Source organism: Aulonocara stuartgranti (assembly GCF_965226115.1).
Source record: "Aulonocara stuartgranti genome assembly, chromosome: 4".
NCBI lineage: Eukaryota > Metazoa > Chordata > Actinopteri > Cichliformes > Cichlidae > Aulonocara > Aulonocara stuartgranti.
Window position 1 is genome coordinate 9,201,470 of NC_138942.1, and position 19,255 is coordinate 9,220,724.

At 38.9% G+C, this 19,255-nt stretch overlaps 3 protein-coding genes across 3 annotated transcripts; 2 read left to right on the forward strand and 1 right to left on the reverse strand.

Moving 5' to 3' along the window:
- Positions 1-39: 39 nt before the first annotated feature.
- retreg3 (reticulophagy regulator family member 3) lies at positions 40-7,896 on the forward strand. Its single transcript, XM_082529225.1, has 10 exons — positions 40-161; positions 386-662; positions 2,075-2,181; positions 2,552-2,582; positions 2,702-2,828; positions 3,652-3,736; positions 4,211-4,348; positions 4,674-4,753; positions 5,410-5,542; positions 5,630-7,896. Exons 2-10 carry the CDS (start codon positions 415-417, stop codon positions 6,175-6,177), a joined length of 1,497 nt encoding a protein of 498 aa, XP_082385351.1. The 5' UTR covers positions 40-161; positions 386-414; the 3' UTR covers positions 6,178-7,896.
- A 1,315-nt stretch (positions 7,897-9,211) lies between these two features.
- psmc3ip (PSMC3 interacting protein) lies at positions 9,212-12,411 on the forward strand. Its single transcript, XM_082531005.1, has 8 exons — positions 9,212-9,487; positions 9,851-9,955; positions 10,052-10,137; positions 10,211-10,322; positions 10,525-10,670; positions 11,456-11,509; positions 11,666-11,725; positions 11,810-12,411. Exons 1-8 carry the CDS (start codon positions 9,469-9,471, stop codon positions 11,864-11,866), a joined length of 639 nt encoding a protein of 212 aa, XP_082387131.1. The 5' UTR covers positions 9,212-9,468; the 3' UTR covers positions 11,867-12,411.
- An 85-nt stretch (positions 12,412-12,496) lies between these two features.
- mlx (MAX dimerization protein MLX) lies at positions 12,497-18,562 on the reverse strand (the record flags this gene model as incomplete). Its single annotated transcript, XM_082531004.1, has 8 exons — positions 12,497-14,249; positions 14,343-14,544; positions 14,879-14,978; positions 15,408-15,510; positions 15,590-15,696; positions 17,325-17,414; positions 17,557-17,596; positions 18,524-18,562. 8 exons carry the CDS (start codon positions 18,560-18,562, stop codon positions 14,193-14,195), a joined length of 738 nt encoding a protein of 245 aa, XP_082387130.1. The 3' UTR covers positions 12,497-14,192.
- Positions 18,563-19,255: the final 693 nt, after the last annotated feature.

The following is a 19,255-nucleotide window of genomic DNA, read 5'->3' on the forward strand; positions in this document are numbered from 1 at the left end:
TTCAAAATAAGCAAAGATGTTCCTACTGCACCTGAATGCCTCATGACGCAGGGCCAAAGTGTATTGTGATTGGGCCGCTGACGGCTCAGAAAAACAGGTGACGCCATATTGTAAGTTCTCCGAATCGAGCGCCGCATTTCTGCAAAAAAAATGACAAAATAGTAAGTGTTAGCTGCTTTTGAAACGTTTATCCATTTGCTTTGATAAAATATTTTATTTTAATATAGTCAAATGTGTGTTGTTAGACCATAATAAAGTGGTTTGGCTGGCGTCATTTGCTTTTAGCTTAAAAATCCGTTAGCATAAATGTTAGTGGAGCGGCGCTGTGGCGCTCCTTATGAAGCTGTTTACATGGTTCCACTTAGCTTAAATCTTTATTTTACAGGCTTACTTTGTCAGGAGTAGGACGCTGAGATGACTCACACTGGAACAATGCAAGGGGCAGACGTGGGGGATTGCTCTGCTAATCAGAGCGCTGATATCTGCCTTCGAAGTCGTTCATGCTCTAGCGAAAGAGATGGCCAAGTACGAGCTGTCAAAGCTGCTCTCCAGTCCAGGCTGGGGCCCTATGAGCCTGTCCTGACCTACCTGCAGTCTGTCCTGGTCTGGGAAAAACCCTTTCATTGTGTCCTTCTCTACATTGTGATCAACGTTGTGTTCTGGTAAGTTTTAGCTTGTGTTAGTTTGTGAGTTATGTTTCCTCAGTGTCTCTGTGTTACAGTTGCCGACATCCAGACAACACCAAGAGGCAAGACAGCGTGACTGGAAGCAGATGGTTCTTATACACAATGCAAATATTTTGCCTGTCAGTTCAAGATAAAGCAGCTGGCTGAGTGGCGGTACTATTTTTATGCACACTCTGCAGGGACTTTTCACTCAACTTTAATGCTCCAAACTGTTGCTTTTAATCTTGAAATCTGTGTAATGCTGTGGATTATCTCTACCAATTTTACCAGTGAGCCTGTAAAGGTCAAATCTACAGTTAGTGTCATGGGGATAAGAGGGGAAGTTGTTTCACTATATGAATATGTAAGTATGTTTGAGTGTTTCACTGGGCCAAATTTTGGCTTACTTAGTTGACCTGGGTATTGCTAGATGTACAGGAAGGATCATTGACCTGACACATGGAAAGAAAGCCTGACTGGTGGGCATGTTTGCAGAGTTCTGGCGTTCAGCCTGAATTTGATTAGACCACCAAGCGTTTCAGAACGTTTACACTGCATCTGCTTTATCTTTGCTTCTGCACACACATAATGGTGCAGGCCATTTTCAGCCCAGAGTGATGCAGCCGTAACCCCAAAGTGACTGAAAGTTAGACATTAACAAGGGCAGCCGCTCTCACAGTAGGACAGGGTTGTCCTGATTTTCAACATACAGGTGGCGGATGACAAACTCGTGAAACCACGAGCTGCATTTTCAGTGCTGAGCACTTGTTGTGTTCTCATTTTTCAGTGACCCAACTTTCCATAAACATTTTCACATTGCTTTTGTTACTGTCACTTCTAATTACAGCATTAACCCAAATACTGACACCCCTTGTTCTGCCAGCAAATTCTTTGTTAGGTTAATCGCTAACCGGTGATTGGCAGAATCCTGCAGCATTGTTGTTCCCATTACATTTTGGAGTCTTGTGATCTGAAAATGGAGCAGCAGTTGGGATTTAGTTAGGGTTGTGTGCAAGACAGAAAGATGGAAAAAACCCTGAAACCTTATGTATAGTTAGACCACATTTTTTACAATATGAACATCTGTTAGTCTGTTGGATTAATATCATCTAAATGTTTATTGATATAATTGATATTACAGTAGTGTGTGGAGTTAAAAGAAATGGTCAAATACTCTACTTACTGCCAACCTTCTTGTTTAAAATACATTTGTGTAAGACACCAGAGGGTGGGCTTTCTTTCTTATTCTGACTTTGACAATAATAAATGGAATTTGCTCAGACTGTCTTGCGGTTTAATTAATTTTGCATTAACTTTTTAATTACATTGCTCTGTGATTGTTTATGCCTATGAAAGCAAGAAATAGATGCACTGTGTTCATGTGTTTTCTGTGGTTTATCCCCTGCCAGGTTCTTCGCTCTGACCTCACTGCGCCTGATATTCCTGTCGGCATCTGGCATGGTTGTACTCGTCTGTCTAGATACCTGGAGAAATAAGATCTGGCCAGAGATTAGAGGTGCTAAATTTTGTCTCAATGTATATTTGTATATTTAAGAGAATACATCATATTCTGCATTTTCCTTTTTTTCCGCTTCTGGAATGTCATAGATTGTGCAAAATGCAGCCAATTCAATCCCTAATGTACTGTGGCTGTAGCAAATGTACTTTTGTTCCTAGAATAAATGTGACATCAGTCAGCAGCCTTGTACTCTGGACTTTGAAAGTGATCTGTATTAGTCATGAAACGGTTCATCTTTGGCAGTGGTTTTTAAAATCCCGAAGACACTGTAGATGAAAGCCAAGCAAATGTCTAAATAATGTATACATAATGTTACACAGTGATATTTAATGTTTCTTAAAGTGATGAATGTTCTCTCCCTTTACAGTCAGAAAGCTGGATGAATCAGAAAATGAGAGGTTTGTAGCCACTGTTGTTTTTTTTTTTGTTGTTTTTTTTATTCTCATATTGCAGCATTAGTTGAATGATAAGGAGTTGATTAAGCAGTAAGGAGTTAAATGATTGTGTCCCTGTCTAGCTGGGGTCTGGTGCATCCTGGCACCCTCAGTGTGCCTGAATTGTGCCACCATATTGCTGAGGCCTGGGTCAGTGGAGTGGTTGTGAAATCCAGTATTGTGCAGTACAAGCGTCAAAATCCTGGCACAGTGAGAGCTACACACAATAACACAATGACTTCATTCTGTATCACAACACTTATTGTATGATTTTTAAGTTATCCCTGTTTGATTTACCTATTATCCTTTTCTAATTTTTTTTCCTTCACTGGTTTATTAACTCGGTCACACTAGAGGAAAAATAGGCGGTTGACCAATGATTGCGCAGAATTTTTTTCACATTGGGCGAGCAACTTGTGGTTGAGCATGCAACCTTTGAACATTCAACCATCAACCTTTGGGAGACCATTTTTTAATCACAAGGCGACCTGTTGGGAGGCAACACCCAGTCACAGTCCAAGTTGGACTTATTGGAGTCGCTCAGACAGTTTGGCAGAGGCTTGAAGAAAATTGTTGTCTAATTTGTAAACACAAACAGTTGGAGTCGGTCTGTAACGATGGACACAACTTACATGTGACGATTATCTTTGCAATAGATCGTTCTAGTCAGCTGCTTGTTTTCTTGTTATATTCCTGTATAATATCAGTTACTGAGCAGCTATCTTTGTCCAGTTAAATCACAGTTATTGCTGTTTTATCATTGTCACTTTAAAGACTGCAACTGACTGTGATTTGTCATTGTCCTGCTCGCCATCTTTAAAGTTACCATTTCGAAGAGATTCCACATGTTGGGGTTGGAATACTTTTGGTCGTGATACGGTCTCCTGTTTTCCCTAGTGTGACTGTAGCTGTGGATAAGTGCACCATGGGCAACACGATATGGTGTTGTTGACTATTTTCTGTGTGTGTGTGTGTTTTTTGTTTGTTTGCTTGTTTTTTGTTTGTTTTTGTTTTTCCGGCTCTTCTGTGACAGTTTTGCATCGTGACCTGTGGAGTGTTCAGCTGTTTGGCTATCATTGGACGCTACATTCCTGGATTAGTGCTCTCCTACTCTGCTTGTGAGTCCGAGCAGTTTATCCAGTTCTAATTAAAAACCCACGCCTCTTCACAGAACTATGTTGGCAAAGAAACTCTGCCTGACTAGTCTAATTAAAAGTGCATGGGTGGGGAAACCAGATCTGTGGGGGCTCAGTACCGGGGCCTGATCTGTGAGGTGATTAAAATGTGGATGAGGCAGACCAGGCAGGAGTGAAAGAGCCAGGCAGAAAGCTAAGGAGGTCAGACAGAGACCAAGCTAATCTCCTAACCTTCAACCAGTAGGCTGCAAAGCTGGGCAAGGAGGACATCTGACGTCTGAAACAATCCAAACATCAGCTTGTACTCTACATATTAAACCTCTATTCCCTGTCCCTCAGTTTTTCTTTATCACAAAAAAAAGTCAACAGGCTATCTTTCTGTAGTGAAATACTGCACTTTAATAGAAATGTCCCTCTTCTCTATCTTAACTAGTATTCTCTCTGCCCCTCCTCTAGTGTTAGCTACTCTCCTGACTCCTCTGGCAGCCTATCACAAGCTTTTCCAGCATCTTGGCATCAAGCTGGAGCCAGTCCTGCAGCGGCTGGACTTCAGCGTTCGTGGATACATGATGTTAAAGCCCATTGACAATCAGTGTAAGTTGTAAACCAAATTGTATCGTGTATATTTTTACTAGAATTGGCAGCTAACTGGATTTTATGTAAATTTATTCGTTTGAGATGAAACTGTTGTTAAGACAATTTCCACTCCAGTAAATGAGACCAAAGTGCAAATATCAGAGTAGAGATAGTGATGTAAAGTGGGTTTTTTTTCTTTGTTTGTTGATTAATCTGTTAATCAGTTCTAATTTTACAAACCATTTCTAAAACTGGTTGTCCTGCACACTGTGTATTTAACTACTACAGTTAAAATAAGCTGGACTCAGTAATTATTTGTTGTCTTGGTCACTCCACTCTGCAGTCCTACGAAGACCTCTACATGGTGCAGCCTCGGGTGAAGCCAGTGACAGTGAGGAGGAGTTGGCCGCTTTTTGCCCAACAGTAAGGCTGTTGCACTTCTAAAGCTCTTAATATTTTAATCAAACTGTTACTCACTATGCCTGCCTTTCTATTGTTTAAAGTCGGGGACATCATTCCTGAAATTTGTCTTCAAATATAGTTTTTGTTTTTGTTCATATTGTGATCTAGTAATTATGTCAACATACACAAAATGCTTCCTAAAGCAGAAGTAAACTTTTATATTTAAAGTGTTCATAATGAGTAATGTGAATTTGTGAAAAAAATCTTAGTCTTTACAATTCTATAAATTAAAATTTAAAGTCTGTCCAGGTTTTTTTTTTTTCTCTTTTAGTGAACATGAGTTGTTGTTAGTCAACAGTGTTGGTTACAAGGTTATAAAATGAAACGAAAGATGAAACATTCACTGCACCTATTGCTTTTTCAGCACACTGTTAGCTACAGCAGCACGTCAGCACCATTTCCTGTTGTGGTTAGGAACGTCACAAAATGTACCTGTTTATTTTTGTGTTAATGTGTGTTTGTGGCAAAGCCTGCAGACGGTAAAAGGATGAGAAACAAGCAGAGAGTCAAACTAAGAATGTTTCTCTGTTTATGTCAGAGTCGGAGTTACCAGCTTGACTGCCATCTTTAAAAAATGCACCACAGCACAGCCTAAACCATTTCATTTTGTCTCCTAGTTTGATGATGCTGTTGTTGCGAAGGAGCTTGCACTGACCGACTCCGAGCATTCTGATGCTGAGGTTTCTTATACTGACAATGGAACATTTAACCTGTCACGTGGCCAGACCCCACTGACTGAAGGCTCTGAGGGTATGTATGCCAAAAAGACGGACTTCTTACCTCGATTTCCTGGTTAGTTCATGCTTCTGATCTTCTCCCTGTCTGTATTCCGGCCAGATTTTGACAGGCATAGTGATGCTGAAGAATCCTTTGCCCAGGACCTCCCAGACTTCCCCTCCATAAACCCTGATGCCACTCTGATGGATGATGATGATGACACGAGCATTGGACTGCCTAGCCTGGGTCTGTCTGGGCTAGCTAGTCACCGGGCTTCAGTGCTGGATGTGGAATCTCATCTTGACTCAGACCAAGAGGATCTAGATGCTGAACTTTCTCTTAGCAGCCTGCCACCTGCCTCTAATATCACTGGAGACTTGGCTGGAGTCATTGCCAGCAACATGATCCAGGCAGCAATAGTCGGGGCACTGCAACCACGGCCTCCTGCTGCCCAACGCAGAGAAGGTCCCCCCAGGGCCGGGGCCCACCGAAGCTATCGCAAGCAGTCCAGCTCTGAGCTAGACACAGACTTGGATGGAGAAGACTTTGAGATGCTGGATCAGTCTGAACTAAACCAGCTGGATCCCTTCAGTGAAGGTGCAGGTTCTAGACGGGGAGAGAGCCAGGGGTCTAACTTTTTGTCTAGCCTGCTTGGTAAACCACAGTAAGGTGTGTGTGTCTGTGTGTGCACAGCTTGAATGTGTGTTGATAAAGTATGAGAATGTGTGTGGGAGATGGTTTTAGGTTCCAGCACCCCTGCTCCTGATTAGCATCAGTTTATCACTGTGAAGTATTTCATATTTTCTATCTTTTCAGACTCTCTTTGCTGTAGTTTGAAAATGTGATCATCCAGAAAACTTTTACTTCGTAGGCTGAGCAATAGGTAACACAATAACATACATAAAACACATTCAAACATTAAATATACCAGCATTATTGAGCCTTTTTGCAGTCTTGTAACTTTACACACCACTCAGTTACAAGGTACAAGTACTTGTTGACTTCAAATGAAAGCCAGAGGCCATCAGATCTTTTCTACACCGAGGTCTAGACATACAGGGCTATTAACACAGGACCAAATGTGACATTCCTCTTGGTTGAGCTGAGCCATGTTTTAGTACTGATATTGTGCAACAGCCTTTTATATAAAAGCTTATTTAGGCATTGCAGTATTTGGATGTATCAGCCCTTCAATAAGTAGTAGCTCATGTTCATGTTGATACTCGGCTGTCTTTAACACGATCTGATGGAAGAGGATTAATTTGATGGTGCACCATCGAATTCATTTAGAGAATCATTTAGACAATTTAAACACTTGACAGCAGTTGCATATTTAGTCAGTGATTATGTTCTTCAATGAAGGTGAATGATATCTGGATAAAGTTCAACATTTTCTATTTTCCTTTTCTCTTGACTAACAGGAACGCATTCAAAGTTTATTTTGTCACAATAGTCTTATGTGGCCCAAAGTAGCTCTGTTACATTTGTGTTAATGAATTTGTTCCTCACATCAGAACATGCTTCTTTTTCGCGTGTGAGTAATTTCTGATTTTATTTTTTTTTCCATTTTCCTGCCCTTTAAAATGGCTCAATTACCTTGTGTGCATGTTAAATACCTGGAATGAGCCCTCGGGTTTGTTTGCGATTCAGTTTTTTGTTTGTTTTTGTTTTGTTTTTTAAAGAAAAAATTTAAAATGGTCTCTTTATGTCTTACCACTCTTGTATTCTATCTGGTTGACCTTCAAACTGACCTTCTTTTTTTTTTTTTTTTTTTTTTAAAGAGAAAATTATATTCTCAAGGCTCTTTTACAATCTTAATAGGCGACCTTGTTTACATCAAGTTTGGATAGGAAGTTAACCTCATATCTTTTTTTAAGTGTTATTTTATAGTGGCTTTTGCTGGTCGGCCTGATTTCCTATACATGGACAAACCATGTCTGTATAGTGTTTTAGAGTGGAAATGGCACTTGAAATTTCCATGAGCCACAAGTGAGATTTACTGAAATGCACATATGAAAAGTTAAAATGCTGGTTGTTTAATAGAGGGAAAAAACATCACTGTTTTCAATTGTGTTATTTTGAGAAGAAAATCGTAGCTGCAATTTTAGCACAGTATAGAAAAAAATCTGCTGGATTCAGAATTTAAATAGAACAATGTAAACTGATGGGAAATTGCAGAAAATAAATGTTACTAAATTAGTTGGACTTGGTTTGACCATATCAGTTAACAAGAATGTTTCTGTAGGCTGTTCTATGAGAAGTCCTCATCATGAGGGATTTGTAGGCTGTTTGTAATGTAATGTGCATAGTAGTGCATTTCCTTCTGTGTAACTGGTTTTGATATGTTTTGATGTGCAAATCATATTAAATAAAATGTTTGCAATTAACTGTCTCTCTGTTTATCAAAGGTGCTCTTAAGGCAATTCAGATGTACTTCATTTAATACCGAAAAGCTCTGGAACAACTAGAAAACCAGTCACGGCCTAATTTGACATTTGTGTTTTATTCCGTTTTAGATGGATCATCATAGCTGTGGACTTCAAAGAGCTGCAAGGGAATTTGATTTCTCTAAAGCAGTCTTTGGATAATAAAAACATTTTGTGTCACATTTGGTCACATGTCAAAGGTGTCCTGTTGGCCATTTAAAGTACAGTTGACTCATTGCCATTGTGGTCATAAGGTGATAGACATAGTCACTAACAATACACAGGTTGGCTGTGGCATTTAAACAATGCTCAGCAGGGGAAGTCTCAAATGTCCCAGGAAAGGGTGGACCAAAGACCAGCTTTTCAGTGTCATTATGTTTTTGTTTAGGAATTTTTTTGTTCTTCAATTCCTAATTTTTCTGTTTTGGAGCATTATTTTAGGGTCCCCCCGTGACACGTTTGTTTTCATTTTGTTAGACATGGCACAGTTGAAAATAAAAGAAGACCACACTAGTTTGTCATGTTGTGATATTTTGATATATTTTGATGACATACTTTTTGTTGATCTTATTATATAATGGGTAAATATCACCTGGCAGTAGTGATTGTGTTACTATTTATTGCGATAGTGTTCTAGGGTTAAGCAGCCCAAACTGTGCCTAGAAAATATGCCACACATGATATCACCACCAGCACCAACATTTGTTTTAATGTTTAGATCAAATTCTGATCCTACCATCTGAATGTTACAGCACAAATTGAGACCCACCAGACCAGGCAACGTTTTTCTAACCTTTTAATTTGATGAGATACCCAGTAAGATTTTCTTCTGTAGCCCATCTTTCTTCAAAGTTCAACATTTAGAGATGCTCTTCTGTATATCTTGTTTATTGCACCCTGGTCATTCTCCTCTGACATTGAGACATTTTCACCCAGAGAATTGCAGCAACTCTTTTCTGATCATTCTCAGTAAACCCGAAAATATGGTTGTGAGGGAAAATTCCAGTAGGTCAGCAGTGTCTAAGATTCTCAGACCAACAACCATGCCACGTTCAAAGTCATCCAAATCTCCTTTTTTCCCTCATTGTGATGCTTTGTTTGAACGTCAGCAGGTCATCTCGACCATGTCCACATGTCTTCATGTATGAGTTGGTACCATGTGATTAGCTGAATAAATATTTGCGTCCGGGAACAGGTTAGGTTTTGGACTGAATTGACTGCTTCTGAGAACAGCCAAATAAAAAGAGGTGTCACTCTACTTTTTTTTTCGGGATATCGCTAACGACATGGAATGAAGAAGGAGATAAAGTTCTACTAAACATAAAATAATTTAAGTAAAAGAACCATTGAGATACTTTAAACCTGTCATACTTAATAACTTTTGGGGCAGAATTAACAGAGGGGCGCTCAAACGCGAAGGCAGAAGACGGATTTTGTGCTGGTGTGTTGCATCTTTTAGCATGAACGATCTTTTCCGTGACGTACGTTTTGCGCGAAACTCGGATCTGGAAAGCTAAAGTGGAGTAGTTGGAAATGAGTAAAAAAGATAACGGTAGGTAAAAAGTTTATATTCTAGGCTATAACAAGTTAGATGGCTTGTCAGTCGCTTGCACTGAGCGAACGACGATTGTTAAAAGTCACAGATAAAAGGAAACGTTTAGCCAAACGGCTACAAGCTAGCGTTAGCTGAGACGAGCTCCGTGTTTTTATTCTTCTTCCACTTTTCCAAACGATATACTTGTTTTAAGGAGGGGAATCATATTTATATTAAAATAGATTAGGATGATGATTGTGGCCAGCGATATTACACTATTAGATATTAACATAATCATGAAAATCTACTTCTAGTATAAGTTAAGTGTAATGTTATGGTAAGTTTAGATAAACGTTAAACTTGTCCTGCTGTCATTCACAGGGGCGGGCGTCATCCTTGCCTACCTAAATGAGAAGAACCGGCCCTATAGCGCTCAGGATGTCTTCTCTAATTTACAAAAGCAACATGGTCTGGGCAAAACGGCGAGTTTAACACTTCAATGAGACAATTAGATGCCTAAAATTAACCTGTTTTTCATAGCCTACAACTAAGTGGTTTTTACACATTTCTTCCAACAGGCAGTGGTCAAAGCCATGGAGCTGCTGGCCCTGGAAGGCAAGATAAAGGAGAAAATATATGGCAAGCAAAAGATTTATTTTGCTGACCAGGTTAGTCTGTTTGTCTGGAATATTATGCACATATAATTTATAAGTAACCGGAATAACTCAATCTGTCCCACAGGCTCAGTTCAAAGATGTGAACGATGCAGACCTGAAGGCAATAGACCATCAGATCTCAGAGCTCAGTGAAGAGGTGCAATCCCTTACCCAGAGCTGCAGGCAGCTGGATGCAGGTGACATTTTCTGCTAATCACTGACACTATCTTCTCAGATTTTGCGCACTGTTAAGCCACAAGATGTGGCTGTTTGATACAGTAAACGGTTTACGATGAGGCTTGTCCCCACTTCTCTTTTCTCTACACGTGTTGTTTTTGTTCTACTGCATATGTTTGAAAGGGGATGTTCTGTAAATTTGTGTGAAATCTGTGATGACAGAACTGAAGGAGCTAAACAGCTCCCTTACAACAGAGGAAATGGTGTCAGAGATCCAGGAGCTAAAAGCAGAGTGTTCTGGGTACAGAGCCCGACTGGAGAAGATAAAGTCGGCCTCAAATCACATCACGCCAGAGGAGAAGGACAAGGTGAGGAATCCACCAGGGATCTGTCCCATGGCCTCTCTTATTTATAAATGCTGTGAAAAAGTATTTCCCCCTTACCGACTTTTTTTTTTTTTCCATATTTGTCATATTCACACGTTTCAGTAAAATTTTAATTATGGAACTAGGCTATGTCATCGCACCCATTTGCCAATGAATCCCCATCTCGCTGTCCCTTCTCCCTGTTTGAGTACCATGGTCTACAGCCTTCAGTTGTCCTCTGTCTTCCACAGTGTCATAAAAATCTTAATGATTCATGAGTCAACTGTGCATATACTGTTGTTGACCTTGGATGGGGCTGGGGGCTTTTTCCTACAGAGTAGGGTACTGCTCCCATGTGGCTGTTTAACATCTCATTTCACTGTAGATCAGCTTGTTAGTCTCGGTAATGGTGGCGGCATAGTGCTGCATTCACATCATCTAGTAAAGCCTCTCGGGGTACTTCACGTAGTCTTGGTAACGGAGGATCCAGCTTGCCATGATCTCTTGCACTCAACAATCCTTCTTCTGGCGCACTTGGGGCTTGGTACCCAATCTCTGGTGGGGGTGATAATGATATCTCCCCCCCAACCTGTTGTACTGGCTCCCCCTTGCCATAGCATTTTTTTGTACCTCATCAATCTCTAACTGTGAGAGCAGTCCCTTCTTCCGAACGTTGGACCTGCAACGTGGATGTTGGGTATCGAACTTGCCACTCCTGCTCCAAAGGTGTGTAACCTTACCACTACGCTATCCAGCTGCTTATATATATTATTATTTTTAATTTGCAGGTTTATAAAGAACGAGATCTCTACGTTAAAGAGTGGAAAAAGAGGAAGAGACTGGTAATCTTTTTCACTTAAGTTCCTTTTTGTATTCGTAGCTCATGTTTCGTATTGCATGCCATGTATTTAAAAAATGCCGTACAATCCCTTTCATCAGTGTGAGTGAAACTGCATATGGATATGTTATTAAAGTGTTTGGCACCTTGTTTGTGTTAGGCTTCAGACATGACAAATGCAATCCTCGAGGGTTATCCAAAGAGCAAAAAGGAGTTCCTGGTGAGTTTAAGACACAAAAAAAAAACTTTTTTAAGAATAAAATAAAGTTCTTGCTATTACCTGCAATATTCTGCTTCCTCACAGGAAGAAGTTGGAGTGGAGACTGATGAGGACTGTAAAGTAGTTCCTCCAAATACTTGAACAAGAAAGTTCTTTTACAGTCACCTTGCCACTAATCTAAGCAAATGGATTACACAGGAAAGCAATCTGAAGCCCAGAGAATACTTTATTTATGGCCCTTTTTTTTTTTTTTGAATAGATAGTTCAACTTTAATAAATGCTTTAATTGAAAAAAAGTTCATAACTGAAAGTATGTTTTTATAAAAAACTGCTTTGTTGCTTGTGAAACTCTTAAGACTTTCACATCAATTGACAACACAGTCATGCTCTTCACCTCAAAGGCAACGCTGGTTTAAATTTTCCCTTTTAAACAGATTTAACCAATCCTGAGCTTTCCAGTGAAAATGTCAAGGCTTTATTTAAATGTTTAAAATCTGTTCTTGTTCAACTCCATCTTGCTTTTATTTTCTGAAAGCATAAATTAAAATGTATAATGTATATATCTATGTTTTTGAATTACAGTTGCACTGTTTTCTGCTTATTAAATGGTCAAGACCATAAATTCTGATGCTGAAGCTCCACAATTGTTTTAGTTTAATTCTTGTGAAGCATAAATAAAATAAGTTGCATTAGCTGCATAGTTGGGAACCACTGCCTAGCTTTATGATTTTTCCTGTTATTGTTATGCACAGATGCTCCATTTCCACATAATTTGGATGACAAAAAAACCCCTCAGTGGCCACTTTATTAGGCAAACCTATGAAATTAAATACAATCAAATACACAGTGTTCTCTCAGAGGTACAGATTTAAAACCTATTTTAAATATTCAACCTCCTTGGATTGTCAATTAAAAACGTCAACATTCAACACCACAGCAAACTACAACACTAACAGAGCTGTACATTAATGCATAGATGACACCCATCTGCTGGTGTACATTTACAGAAAGAAAAAAATGTTATAAAGCAGAATTTAAGGCTCAGATTTCAGACTGGATTTTACAGGGGGGGGGGTAACTAAAAGTGGCCACTGAGTGTACATGGCTTGTATAATAGAATTATTAATACACTTGAAACAACTTAAGCCAGTTACAAAAACAAAAACATTTCCATGAATACAGCTAACACAGGAAAGGATGTTTATAGAAACAACAAAAAAACCTTCATTAAAATGAGCTGTCACCTACTTGAAATTCACTCATAATTCAGCACACAGCATGAACTTGGCTGCTGCAGTTCAAAGGGACAGTTTTTGGTGAGAAAAAAAAAAAAAGCAGGTTCTGGCTGATACACAACATGGCATGAACTGCATCTTAGCCACTGAGAACCACTGATAACAAAAGTAAACAATATTCATTCTGCTGGATTTGGACCAACTGAAGCTGAAATTTTAAGCTTTTTGATTAAAGGAAAATCTGAAAGTTGCAGAAAGATCACCACACACATTGCTTCATAGTGTGATGTAGCTCAATTATGAGAGAGAATACTCATTACATTTCCTGCCATTGAAGCCAAATTGAATTGAAATACGACAACTATAAAATTTTAAATGGCACACTGTAAAGACATTTAAATTTATACATACAATAATTTGACATTTCAGCACTTTATCAGCTTGTCACAGCTCCATTTATGTACATCTCAAAATGTGTCGGATTACAAGCCAAATCTCAGTGATAAATTGTTGAGACCTCATATAGCATTTTCCTGATAACACGCTTAGCAATGATTGTTACTCTGCAGTAGTTTCCATTATCTGCTACAGCTGAGGAGTGGCTCAGTGTTCGTCCACTGAAGCTGAAACAGCTCCTTTGGTTCAGCATTAAGCTACAAAGTCATGCTTGATGTGACAGAGGGGAACGTGTTGGCTCATGAGTTCCCTTCCCCTCTTTTCTCTCTGTTGATTATTTTAAAATGCACCATAAACTTTACCATCAGTTCACTCAATCTGTAAGAAGAGTTCTCGCTATTAAGATCTAATCTCCCCTCATGTTTTTTATCTCAGTGTGGGCAACTATGGCTACTGCAGATGGTGATTACCATTAGTTAAACACAATATTTTGCCTGCCTGACACATTGAAAACTGCACTTTCAGTGACTTCTGTACTGCTGGGTTCCCAAATCAAATAACAATCAGAATATCCTGAAATACACTCAGTTAAACATGTATGTACATTTCAAAGCTTAAAGTGATTTGCATTAAACTTATATCTGCTCATTCCAATGCCACCTTTCACCTCTGCCACGTGTGATGAGGTAATCAAATTGCAGCCAGGGAGTCACTGATGAGTCAAAGTGAGTAAATACTGTGGCATAGCTTGAGGCTGATCAACATTTTTTTACTCTTAGAGGCCAGAGTAAGCTCAAAAAGTCCATTTTTGGGAGTTAACTAGAGGCCAGGTGCAGTCAGTAAAGCTGACCGTTGAGCTGCCGCAGCACTCCAACAACAAACTCCCGCAGTGTCTAGGAAAGAACATAAGCAGAAAACAAACTATAAATACCTCAACATACACAAAATAATAAAGTTCTCATGGGTTTTTTAAACATACTCCTTACCTGTGGCTTGCAGTGTTCCTCAATCCAACTGAAAACACAGGCCGAAAGTTCTTGGAAGCTGCTCACTGAAACAGAGTTGCTGAAAGATTGAAACAGGGAGTCCATGATGCTCTGAAAGATGTTGAACTTGACCTGGTCCGACACCTGATCCTCTCCCTGCTGTGGGTTGTTCTGGTGAGCCTTCACTATGTGCTCATAGTTCCTATTAAAACATTTAAAAAAAAAAATAAAAAAAAAAAGGGGGGGGGTTTAATATAATTTCATAAACAATGAATTTGAGTCATTCTTTTGAGAACATGGATAAAAGCACACATCAATGCATTCCCTACTCCAAAGTTTTCTTTCTTTGCCCCCAGACCAGCATTCTTTTTACAATCTGTCTTTTCATCGGTCTGGATGGAGAAAAGATGCGACTTGCACACAGTGCAGGTATGTTGAGAGGATTTAGGGAAGTCTCAGATCACCAAAAAAAAGAAGACCTGTGAAGTACACAATGTGGAAAAAGCAGTTTGGCTTATGAATTTTAAACCACTCACGTTTTCATAATCTTAAGCGCCATCACTTCTTTTCTTAGGACAGAAACTTCCTCCTCTTGCTTCTTCTTTTCTTTGTGAAGGAAATGGATGTAGTCAATTGCTAAAAAAAAACCAAAAAAACAACACAACAACAACCAAGAAATCGTCAGTTGGGGATTTTTGCCTTATACACAAGTTTTAGGTACACTGTTGAAAGTTAACCTTTATACTGAGGGTGTTGGTACTGTTACTTCCCCTTTTGTTGGGTAAAGGAGCCCCTGCAAGACAGGAAATATCTGTTCTTCCTTGAACTTAGTCTATCGTCTCTTTTTATTGTTAAATGTGGCCAAGTGAGATGTAACTAAATGAAAGCTAGCACCATACAAAACAAGTTCAGTACTATTGTTTTGTGCTCTTTTCTTATCAAGATGTCAGATGTATTAATTAATATATAGATTATCTCAAACTAAATCTGAAGTCAAGGTTACTCAGCAGAGGCAGTCCAAGTTTGTTCAAATGTTAACAAAGGTTATGTTTGACCACATCTTACTTTTTTGCAGAATAGTAGCCTTGCTGATCTTCTGTGCTCCCACCGCAAATTCAGACTGCTGCTGGCAGGTTGGAACAATTGACTGGAGGTCATCATATCCTTTCTAATGTTAAAAGAGAGCAACTAGTAACTACTGAAAAAAGTTAAAGCAAATCTCCAACTTTCAAGATGTGTGTCCTTACTTTAATAGCATCTCTACGCTTCTGCTCAGCTTGTGTGTGTGCTTGTCTCCGACGATCTTTATACGAGTCCTTATATGTTTCATGCCTGTAGTCGCTGTCTTCATCATCTATGTGGGAATAGATTAATACTCATTAATGAAAAAATAAAAATCTGAACCATGACATTAGCAGTGTTTTTGTTAGCCAACTTACAAAATGCTGAGGTAGCTATTTTTAAAAAGTTGATCAAATCAATTCATAACTGTACAAGATTATTAACCCTGGAGTCATTCCTGTGTTGGCACTCATTTCACACATATAGGCAACCTCATTGTTTTTCATCAGTATGAATTACTGTGATGCACTTAATTTACAAAGTAAATTATTATTTAACATCTCATAAAACCCTCAAAGAATTTAAGAAAATATTGTAAAATACGAAACACATGTTTCCATAATTAAACATGGAATGATATAGGAAATATTTTCTACCTCACACAGCAATCCCTGTGTTTGGGAAGTAAGAAAATTGTATGTATAAAGCAGTCACAAAACATTGTACAGCAAAATAGAGTAAAATAAATGTGAAAATTAACTGCTGGAATAGCAATACAAAATTTTTTTAGATCTTTATTTATATTTATTCAAACTGTGTTTTTGTTTTTTAAGACATATTTCAGGGCCATGTTTACTGTTTTGTTAATGTAACATATACATTTTCTAACTTCTGGAATAAATAAAAATAAAAGCTTTAGAGCTAAGCTTAATATATATTTTTTATTAATCACAAGCAAGAGAGATTTTTCCTTTTGTACAAATCATGGAGAAATATAAGCAAAGCTGTCTCTATGGCTACGTTCACACTGCAGGCGAAAGCGCATCAAATCCGATTTTTTTGACCCTATGCGACCCATATCCGATCATGGTGTGACAGTGTGAACGGCACAAATCCGATATTTTCAAATCCGATCTGGGTCACTTTCGTATGTGGTACTGAATCCGATCCATATCCGATGTTTCAGAAAGCGACTGCTGTGTGAACGGTCAAGTCGCATTAAATCTGTCTTTTACGTCACTGACATAAGACAGACGCCAATTATCAGCGCCAGAGAAGCGCCCGAGAAGACATCGCGAACGCTTCCTGGCCATCCGGTGAGACTGCTGGGAAGACAACGTTGGAGAAACGTGAACATTTTATTTGTACTGCATAACCTGCAGATTCTGACAGAAATCTGCAACTATCCTTTGAAGCACCGCTCCTCTAAAACAGCAATAAGGATCATTATTAGGTTATTTACATTATTATGTAAATAACAAAATAACTTAAAGCAAAAATTGGGAAACATGAAGTCCGAAGTCTTTATATTAAGGGCCATCAGTCAAACAATATAGTTTGCTCTGGGTCTAAACAGAGCGCGTTGTGTGTGACGTCTTCTTTTGCGCATGCGGGCCGCTTTGAGCGTTCACACTAGAGAGCGTTTGCTGTCGCATTTTATTTGTAGTGTGAACGAGCAGACAAAAAAAATCGGATTTGATCAAAAAATCGGAATTGAGCATTAAGACCTGCAGTGTGAACGTAGCCTAAGTCTCATTGTATTTCGCTTTTACACTAAATAAACAAAAATGAAACTTTTTTTTTATAAATATCTGACTGGCTCAGGCTACAACAACTAAACAAGTAAACAATTAACCTACACTACAATTACATTACTAGTATCAAACTATCACATAAATATACAACATTCAAACCCAGTACCTGTATTTGGCACTGAAGAGGCACTTGTTGAGCCGATACTGTTGGCCCGGGACACTACAGTACCCTTTCTGATTGCTTCAGAGATATAACCTAGACAACAAGACAGCAGTGATCAAACATAACTCACAACAAAATCAAAACATATTTTGATGTACATCTATAATCAGTATCATGTGAGAGATCAGATTACACTGGTGATGAAGTACAACACAAGAACTGACTGAATACTCACTGTTGTCAAAGCCACCATCGCTGAAAGCACCATCGGATGTCTGCCGAGCCATCACGAGAGAGCAGAAGACAGAAAAAGGCAAAAAAAAAATAAGAGGCTGTGCAGCTAATGACAAGGGAAAACGCTGTGCTGCCCTACATTTGTTTGACAAAAGAGCAATAGCCAGCCAGTTAAGCCCCCACTGAGCATTGCCCTGATTTGTCCAATTCAGGAAAACAGGTGGGTAAAAAGCTGTAGAAAATAAGAGCCTTCATCACAGAACTATTGTTTGATGTAGGGCACAGCTGTCTAATTTGTGGTTTCCAAAGTCTCAAAAGCTCAGGAGGGGGAAAAATGAATATATGTTAAGTTTAAACAATAGATCCTACTACATGTTTACTTACGTACTGTAAAATTACTATACCCAATTTATTTCAGAGACATATTTTTTTAAAATGGGGGCCCTGAACACATGTTAATTATTTTTAATTATTTATTTTATTTATTTTATTTCCACAGACTCCATATTAAGGAATCGGTGGAACGAAGACAATTTCAATTTCTGTGGTCTGGTAATTAATTATATACAGTATATAGTAGCCTATCAGACAAGGTAATGTGAGCTTCACAAACACTGATGCTGCACTGTAGATTTGCAAGAAACAAGCAGCTACTCAGACCTTTTTTCTTTTATTTAACTTTGCGTGTGTAGGTGAAGACATGTTGTATACACCATAGGGGGAACAATGGCTGATTTGTTTACATAAGTAGGCAATTGGTTAGCTAACCAATACAGCTTTCTAAGGTTATCAAAACCTCGGATGCTAACGTTAGTTAGCCACGGAGCTAACAAACCGTGTACTCCCTGCACTTTACTAAAGCTTCAACTTTAAGACAGCACAGCTTTTGCCATTTGCCAGTGCTGCCATACGCCTAACACATGAGTCATTTCAAACCAAAAAAGAGGTTTCTGATAGCAGTTACTCACTTTCCACTGGTCCTCTGGAGATGTTGTCGGGTCCGTCATTTTGGAATGCGACGAATTTCTTCTTCTGTGCACCATGGTAGTGAATTGTAACTGTTCTTGAAAACGCCACCCCATGGTTTGAAAGTAATACTGCAGTGACTGACCGCATAAAATGTAGGTTTATGTCACAGAAAGACTGTATTGAAAAGAAAAACCAAACAAACAGAAGGCGTATATAGTAAGAGAGGAAAACTAAAATAATATTTTTTATCAGTTCTTTGTCTCTTAAACACTTAAATAAATCTGCTTTCTTTCAACTGCTCTCTAATCTTGTTCATCATGGCCAGTGAAAATCTTAGCATCTTCAACTCTGCCACCTCCAGGTCTGCTTATCTCTTTTTTTAGCGATAACATTTCCTATCTCATTTTTGCAGCTATCTTCCTGTCACAAATCACCCCTGAAACTTGCGTCAATCCTCTTCTTCAGGTATCTTGTGTACCTACTGTTGCTTTACATGAAAAACACCAAGTATTTAAACTCACTTTACTTCAATACCTGTGCTCCACCGTTACACCTGTAAGTAAATGATTAGCTTTATCCTTTTGGTGATTTTTCCCCAGCATTTCCCAGATGTCTAAACACCTCTCCAATCTTCTCTTTTGATCTTTTCTTTTCACTCAGCTGATAACACGCCTTCCCGTGAGTCTCAGAAAGCTTTGAAAATGAATATCCTGTTGCATCAGAGCTAATAA